This window comes from Megalobrama amblycephala, linkage group LG7 (genome assembly GCF_018812025.1).
Source record: "Megalobrama amblycephala isolate DHTTF-2021 linkage group LG7, ASM1881202v1, whole genome shotgun sequence".
In the NCBI taxonomy this organism is placed as follows: domain Eukaryota; kingdom Metazoa; phylum Chordata; class Actinopteri; order Cypriniformes; family Xenocyprididae; genus Megalobrama; species Megalobrama amblycephala.
The window spans coordinates 9,708,442-9,717,347 of NC_063050.1; the positions used below are offsets into that span (position 1 = coordinate 9,708,442).

Sequence of the window (8,906 nt, forward strand, 5' to 3'; positions counted from 1 at the left end):
TTGAAGTGTCAAGATGTTCCTCTACAAGCGCAAAGATGAGATCAATCTCCCCTCATTGTCTTTGCAAGTACTCAGCTGTTTTCTTAATTTCCTTTATAAAAAAAAAAAAAAAAAACATTGTCAGAACCCTTTGATTGGAGTACGTTGAAAAGCACGTCTGTACGAGAGAAAACATCAGAAAAAAGCTCCAATAGAAAAAAAATTGGGATCTTGAAAATCATGCAAAAATCCCCCAGTTGAGAGAATTGATTTTTCATCCCAATCTAATGGGTTGTTCACTATGTAGAACTTTTGCCTGCATGCCATTTAGTTCACCCGTCATGACAGACGCACTATAATATGTTTGGCCAACAAGCTTGGAGCCGCATTCATCCTGCTATGGCAGAAAAAACATGTTCTGCCAACTCCACCTTATCATCTTTTTTCTTTGATTTTCTGGCTGTTATAAGTAAGGTACAGCAGCCCAAACTAAATCTAATATTAAAAAGCCAAGGACAAGAGGCCAACTAAGACAAACACTGATCTACATGGCGGTGACTTAAATTGTGATTTTCTCCTTTGGTGATTCTACTTGTTATCATCAGGTGTCTTCAATAATGGTCAATCATCACTCAATTTATCACTTAAATATCTCATTAACTTTAACACCGCTTCAGTGTTCATTTAACACTCTTACTTTAACACTTTAACACTCTTGAGTGTGGTCTCACATATACTTCCAGGAGTTAATTTAGCACTGGAGTTTTTGCTGTGCATGTTTTGATATTGGTGTATAAGAAAAATCAGGGGATGTATGCTTATGATTATTATTATTATTCTTTTATTATTATTATGTTATGGTTATTTACATGATTAATCCTTTCAAACATATTATTCTTGTATTAATCCATTTATGAATGATATTTTTGTCTGTTGTATCTTTTGATGTAATATACGCATAGTCATATATCTTATTCAAACCAGACTTCTGCTTTGACAAAGTGCTCTCTCTTCTTTAAAAAGTGAGATATGTTCCCCTGCACAAAGTCTGGCATCCGGTTTAATATGAACTGCTGCATGAGTTTAGCATAAAGTCCAGACATGGTGAAGATACCTATTTGGCCCTCACTGCTTCTGTAGTGTCAAAACCACAATGTTTCACTACGCTGGCAGAATATAAAACCAAGAGGAATACTGGCAAAGTTCATGCACTGGAGGAGCTCTTGCATCTCACTCGCTCTTCTTCTCTTCCTTTGCTCTCCTGCAACATTAATTTACTCGACATATTTGGTTAAGGACTTGTTTATTATTACTTTCTCACTTATTGAAAACCGATTATTACTTACAAATTGAATTAACAATTCATGATTTTATTGTTTTTATTATGCATTTTATTATAAAATCATTTTTAATTCATCACGTCTCCATCTGACTGGATTTCACTGCACCAGAAATATTTTTAAAAATGTAATTTAGTTGTATAAAAGGGCAACAGAAAGCAATCAAACATATTAAAGACAGATAGAAACAGAGAGGACAGGAAACAGGTTGTAGTTCATGAATTCGCAGCTAATTTCCTGGTCAAACCTGAGAGGCGTTTCACACCGAACACCACATAGAAACACAGACACACAGTCAGTGAACAGTAGAGTTTGACTCTCAACACGTGAGATGAGAAACAAATGTATTATTTTATTCTCCACTGATAGATGAGAGCAGTATTATTGTTATTTGAGTTTCAGAAAGTAGTTTGAGGAACTGCTGAGAGTTTCAGACTGATTTTCTGAACTGAACTGATGAAGAAATGAAGTTTCCGCTGACAGTTTGTGTGTTTCTGCTGACGGGTAAGAGCTCAAGATCTCTAATACAAGTGTTTATTATCTTTTATTATGGCTTGTTTTATCAGTGTACATGAGTAAAGCAGTGTGTGTGTGTGTGTGTGTGTGTGTGCAGTGATCAGTTCACTGTCTGTGGACTTTCCAGTGAGAGGAATGGAGGGAGAATCAGTGATTATTAAGTGTCCTTATCCAAGAGGATATGAAAACTCTTACAAATACTTCTTCAAAGGAGTTTTCAGAGAGAGAGTCCTTATACGACGATCTGATGGAGGAAAGTCTAAGGGCAGATTCTCACTGCAGGATGATCGTAAGACCAGATCATTTACAGTGACCATCAGTAAACTGAAGATGGAAGATGCTGGAATATACGCCTGTAGAGCTGGAGCTGATCACTACAAAGAAGTCAATCTTATTGTGCTCAGAGGTGCCTGATATTCAATACTGAACAACAGTCTGCTTCATCATTCATGTTTGTGCTTCATGCTGTAGTTAATGATTGTGTTATTAAAATGTATTTGTGTCATTTGTACGCTGTGACCTTGTTTCTCAGCTCCACAGAGGCCAAAACCTGTCCAGATCTTTACCTCCACCTTCTATCCAGGTGTCTGATATTCAATATTAATCTTCCAGCTCAAGTTTCTCTTCACATAAACCCATGATTATGTGCATTAATGTGTCAGTATAACAGCTCAGTCTTTATTCCCCTTCAGATCAAACTATCAGCTCATTTTCAAACACGCCGCCATATCTGAGAACATCAGACACAATCCCACAATCCAGCAGCATCACGATCACAGACCATCAGATCAGCTCTTCAACAGGTTCATCTTCTGATCTCTCGTGATATCTGTTATTAAATATGTGTTTATCATTTACTGCTGATGTCTTCACCTGACACACTATATTTCTCTCACATGAAGAACTGAACTTCACATCACACCATTCATCAGAACAGGAAGTCAAAGGGCAGACAGATGGTTGCCATGGCAACATGAGTTTCAATGGTCCTCATATTCCTTTCTTTTCATTTAAGTCTTTAATTTAATCATTCTGTAAACCAGCTTCTTTTCTAATTCTTCTGGTTGTTTGCATTTTTATTGTATTTCAGGCTTGTACGTTTCAGGTTCAGTTGTGATTATCATCACTGTGGAGGTTTTAGTTTTACTCCTGATAGCAGTTTCACTGGTTATAGTGACTGTACGAAATAAAAAGAAGAAGAAAGGTAATATTTTACACTAAATAAGTCATTTTGATGTTTCAGCATTTTAGAATACAGAAAAAGACTGAAGATTATCTAGAGTTGGGTTTAGGATGATATGTATGAGACCTGAATTAAAGGATCTCATAATTATGAACTATAAGATTATTTATGAAGAAGTGTCTAAGAAATATGGATCTATTTCACAGGTCTGCTGTCATCCATCGAAGCGTTTAATCCAGTGTTTTATGAACAGGTGAGTGATCAGAAACTGATGATTATGGTTATTTATTGAACTTGAACTTTTCCCCTCGTCGAAACAGAGACCAGGAGATGTTGGGATATCTTTCAAGCAGAAGTTACTCTTTATTGAGAAACGTGCTGTTGCGTCGCTGCAGTCATCCAAGTCTAACTCATGCAGTGTATATGTTTTATAGGCATTCAGTGGGCAGTCCTTAAAGGTGCTGCCCTTACACACAGCCTTAGAAGTGACCACTAAAACAAAAGCATCTAAAGACAATACAGGAAATTACCCCCGACTGTGTAGATAATAATACCCCAAATAGTATAAATAGTAGCTAGTCACGAGAACTAAGACTATGTAAACATTCACACATAGTTTGACTTCCAGTAGGAAGATCAAAGCATTCAAATGCATAGGTGCTAATCCAATCAGTCTGACAGTATCGCCCATACCTTTACATTATCATAGAGACAAAGGCACTGCTGCATCTTGAGCTTGTCCTGCCAAATGGTCAGGAAGAGTGTGAAGACAAAAGGTTAATTTCATAGACCCCTGGGCTGCCTGCCTTGATCTCCTTATTATCTTTACCTCCTAATGTAAAATACAGGTTAATATAACCTTTTCAGTTCATATACTATTACATTGAAACCTAGATATAACATAGTACAAATGTGTAATCCCACAGTTACCCCTTTGAGAGTTCTAATAATTCTCACATAATACAAATTCCTTCATAAATCCCTTCTGTAACCTATGTTTGTTAACAAGTCCCATCTTCCAGTCATACAAATTATAACAGTTACAGGCACATGCATCTTATTCTATGTCGTGTCCAACATTTACATAAGTACTTGAGTATACTGTTGACACACATATACAACGCAGGGTGGTAACATGTTGTATAAACTACATGATGACACAGAAAACCATGTAGCATAAGTGTGGAAGTCCTAAAAGTCCACGGCTCCTGAATATCTGTGGAGTCTGTTCCCTATAGAGTCCATTTCCATGTTTGTCCCAAGATGATTCTGTGTTGTTGTGCAACTCCGAGTTGCTCAGATGTCGTCATGAAGGTTGTACATGGATATCTGAGATGATGCTTTACACCAGGTGCTGCTTATGAGCCGTCATGGCATATATACATACCTGCAACACAAGAAAACAAAGAAACAGCAGACCAGCAGTATTCATAATAAAGTATAACTCTTATCATAATAAACTTCTAGTGATCGTTTAGTGGTTTTGTTCTTCTTTTTCTTAACCTAGTCTTAATCAATTTGACACCTATAGACCAGTAAGGTGGGGATAAACTGAGAGAGGGGGAAACCTATGAGGAAGTCTTCACCACAGGGTTGGCCCCTGAGGCCTGTTGCACTTCGGCTCTTCCATGGGCTCCTCACTGGTCTGTGTGTCCTATTCTCTAGTCCTACTCCAAATGTAAGGTGCTACATCTCCATCTTCCATTGAAACATCAGTCATAGCAGACATCATAACCCAAAGAGGATGGATAAGTGAATGGAGTGTGTTGTAGCATAACATTTAAGGCTGTGAGTGTACTTAACCAGTATCCCCAAATGGTGGAAGTGACAGTTAACTATCTTTTGTTCAGAATGAGTCTTTCAGCTTTCTTGTAGATTACTGGGGAAATTAAACACTCACAGCCCAAATACATGTCAGCAAGCTGTTGCTCCAAGAGTTTGGAGAAGAGGGGAGGGGCAGTTTCAATGTAGCAAGTAGACTGAGTAGGAGCTGAGAAAAGCTGTTAATTTCTTTTAATGTCTTTTTGTTTTTCCTACACTCTTTCATCCAATGTCCAGGTTTACCACAGTAATGACAACTGCCTTCTCTCTTAGGACATTTACGTTTCTGTCGATTCTCTGTGTTGACCTTAAACGATGCTGCTGCAATCTTTACTCTTGTCTTGACATCGGAGTCTCTTTCCCAAATAGCTAACCTATCCAAGTTGTTTTGCAGGGTTCCATTGGACCATGTGAGGTCTAAGAAAGGCAATGCATTTCTGTATTCTGAGGAGAACCCATCAAACCACATGCGGACCAGTGGTCCATTATCCTCTAACACCTTCTCTAGAATGTCAACTATTCCACTGTATGCTGCAGCTAACTGACAAAATCTTTCAGTGTACTCACTTACAGTTTCATCCTTCATCTGTACACAGCTATTTATCTTTGACCAGTCCACCTTTGGTCCAACAAGGCTCTGTAACACTCTCAGAACTCCTTCTCTCAATTCACCTTTGCTGGAATGCTGAAACTCAGAACTATTTACAGCACTTTCAAAATCATTGACTCTTTCAGGATTTGTGACATTAGCTGGGTGACTTCAGCTAGGGACATATCATAGAGCTTCATTTTTCTGGACAACTCTGTCCTAAACTCAGAAAAGTTTCTATGCACTGATGGCAAATTCTCAGCAATTCTTTCTATGTCTTCAGGACCTAGAGCGGTACTGACTGCTTCTAACTGTAGTATGGGGGTTACAGATGGAACTGTGTCAACCCCTTTTGCCCTACTCTGAGCCTTTTGTCTCGCTCCACACACTTCAACTGCATTTACATCTTTATCCATCAATCCAGTATTGCTATTATCCTCTAGTCTACAGAAAGACTGTAAGTCAGGGTAGCTTTCATCTGACTGTTTGTCTTTTGAGTCACTTTTGGTTGTTGCTTTGTTACGACCCAACTTCTGAGTGAGATGAGACACTCGAGTGTGCAACTGTTTGTTCTGCTCTTCTAAATTAGCAATAAATTGGATTTGTTCTTTTGCAATGGATAGAGTAAATTCTCTGTGGCAGCAGATAATGCCCTTCATATTTTTCTTCTGGATACAAGCACCAAGTACCTTTTTGCATTCTTCAATGGACCATACTTTTTCTGGATGAATCCCAAATTTCTTTGTCAAATCCAATCTGACTGACTCAGTCACAATTGAGTCCATGTGCTTTCCTAACAATGATTTGAACTCACTGTCTGTCCATAAAGGAGTAGCTAGTCCACCTTTCTCAGTTGTTGGAATTAATCTAGCGTTCTTTCTCAACATTTTGTAATGTCTTTCTGGCACAACAATACACTTCAACACTTCCTTGACAGAGCAGAGGTTAACCTAGTTAATACACATCATAATGTATTCAACCTTCTCTGACGAGCAGAGTAGAAACAACTTGCTAACACACTGTAACAGTTGTAACCTTCCCTGAATTAACAGAGGATGAACCTTCTTCTCTAGCAAAGTAGAGGATGGCTATTCTGTTAACGCACCACCTTCCCTGATTAAACAGAGGATAAACAACCTTTAGCACGTAATGCTAAAACTTCCTTGCCTGAACAGAGGATACCAATATTAGCACTTAATGCTAATCTTCCCTGTCTGAACAGAGGATAAACTTCATCTCTAAAAGAACATTTTTAGAGGATAACTTAGTTAACCAAACCCTACAGCTGTCTGTTAACTCTTCTCTGACGGCGCAGAGGATAACAACTTTGTACTGGTCTTAATGGTTCTTTTGGATAGAGTATCACTCACCAACCCTTGGGTGTACAGGAAAATTCAGCCTGGATCTTCTTTTGGGTCAGATCTTTGTTGTGCTTGAAGTTTCAATCTGGATTGAGGTGAGAAGCTCTATCTGGTCCACGGCACCAAAACTGTTGGAAACTTTTTCCCTCGTCGAAACAGAGATCAGGAGACGTTGGGATATCTTTCAAGCAGAAGTTACTCTTTATTGAGAAACGTGCTGTTGCGTCGCTGCAGTCATTCAAGTCTAACTCATGCAGTGTATACATGATGTTTTATAGGCATTCAGTGGGCAGTCCTTAAAGGTGCTGCCCTTACACACAGCCTTAGAAGTGACCACTAAAACAAAAGCATCTAAAGACAATACAGGATATTACCCCCGACTGTGTAGATAATAATGCCCCAAATAGTATAAATAGTAGCTGGTCATGAGAACTAAGACTATGTAAACATTCACACATAGTTTGACTTCCAGTAGGAAGATCAAAGCATTCAAATGCATAGGTGCTAATCCAATCAGTCTGACAGTATCGCCCATACCTTTACATTATCATAGAGACAAAGGCACTGCTGCATCTTGAGCTTGTCCTGCCAAATGGTCAGGAAGAGTGTGAAGACAAAAGGTTAATTTCACAGACCCCTGGGCTGCCTGCCTTGATCTCCTTATTATCTTTACCTCAAAATGTAAAATACAATGTACATAACCTGTTCAGTTCATATACTATTACATTGAAACCTAGATATAACATAGTACAAATTTGTAATCCCACAAACTCAAGGTTTTACAGCAGTAATTGTGTTAGCAGATTTTATTTCTTAATGATACTGTGTTTGCAGTAATTTTTACTACTTTGATATTGAATCTCCAGCAGCTTGTGTGTGAATGATTATATTTGTGTTAAAACTGTAAATAGAGTTATTTTCTCTGTTAACTAACTTAATAATGTTTCTGTGACTGTAGATCAAAGATGCTGGACGTCACTGTGATCCAGAGGACAGAGACACAATTACAACTGTATTTTACAGCTGTGTGTTTCATAAACTATTGTTATGATATTATATAATATAATATAACATATAGCTACCAAATCATTTTATCCTTCTCATCATTTTCACCATTTTTCTGAACATGAAATGTAAATCATTTAAATGTAAATCATTGACGTATCCACGAATGTGTATGAATTCCCATTAATATTAAAATTGTGGCATTACTGTTTTAATTCTGTTGTATTAAATTGTCATATCAATACATGTTTTTAGTCGCATTTATTAAATGCAGTTTACACTTCCTATAACACCAGATGTACTCGTTACATCAGAAAAAGAATGGCATCTACGCTAATATTAGTCTTTCTGTTTATCCCGAGTAGTCAACCGAGTAGTCAACCGGATCCGGGCCGTATCCAGCTGAGACCAAGGACCTGTGCCTTGACACGACCACAACGCAGCCCTGAAGTATCAGCAGAGATCGAGTCGACTAGATCATCCATTGTGAAGACATCATCAACACGACAGCCAGTGCCACAGTTCCTCAACAAACCAACCATACCGGCGTGATGAATACGATCCTCAATTGGACACGACCACAACGCAGCCCTGAAGTATCAGCAGAGATCGAGTCGACTAGATCATCCACTGTGAAGGCCTCATCAACACGACAGCCAGTGCCACAGTTCCTCAACAGACCGTCCATACCAGCGTGATGAATACAATCCTCAACTGGATGGAACTGAAATAAATACTTTGATTGTTGCAATCCTATCAGACTTATGATAGCAACCTGATTCGTAACAAAGCACTGTTCGCCAGAGGAGAACTGGCCCCCCGACTAAGCCTGGTTTCTCTCAAGGTTTTTTTCTCCATTTTAACACCTATTTGCCACTTGTTTGCCACCTGATGTCACCTGATGGAGTTTGTGTTCCTTGCCGCTGTCACCTTTGGCTTGCTTAGTTGGGGACACTTGACATTTGACTTGACATTTTTATATTCAACAATATTCTTGACATTTATTCAACAGTGCTTTGATCTGCCTGCATTGACACTATTCTTTAAGAGCTGCTCTGCAGCAAAAATTATGCACCAGTTATCAATGTAAAGCTGCTTTGATACAATCTGCA

At 38.5% G+C, this 8,906-nt stretch overlaps 1 protein-coding gene across 2 annotated transcripts; it reads left to right on the plus strand.

Moving 5' to 3' along the window:
- The first annotated feature begins 1,095 nt into the window (after positions 1-1,095).
- Positions 1,096-8,194, plus strand: LOC125271276 (CMRF35-like molecule 1). 2 transcript variants are annotated; one of them, XM_048195352.1, is made up of 9 exons: positions 1,096-1,718; positions 1,755-1,823; positions 1,933-2,241; positions 2,368-2,418; positions 2,528-2,638; positions 2,738-2,821; positions 2,926-3,039; positions 3,225-3,271; positions 7,748-8,194. In XM_048195352.1, the coding sequence occupies exons 2-9, from the start codon at positions 1,784-1,786 to the stop codon at positions 7,838-7,840; spliced, it is 849 nt and encodes a 282-aa protein (XP_048051309.1). In that variant the 5' UTR covers positions 1,096-1,718; positions 1,755-1,783; the 3' UTR covers positions 7,841-8,194. The 2 variants fall into 2 exon arrangements, with proteins under 2 accessions (XP_048051309.1, XP_048051308.1); XM_048195351.1 differs by having other exon boundaries at positions 1,152-1,823.
- Positions 8,195-8,906: the final 712 nt, after the last annotated feature.

Coding starts and splice junctions, on each gene's coding strand:
- LOC125271276 (XM_048195352.1), top strand. CDS start 1,784: ATGAAGTTTCCGCTGACAGTTTGTGTGTTTCTGCTGACGG. Junction 2,242..2,367: donor CAATCTTATTGTGCTCAGAG/GTGCCTGATATT, acceptor CTTGTTTCTCAG/CTCCACAGAGGCCAAAACCT. Junction 3,272..7,747: donor ATCCAGTGTTTTATGAACAG/GTGAGTGATCAG, acceptor CTGTGACTGTAG/ATCAAAGATGCTGGACGTCA.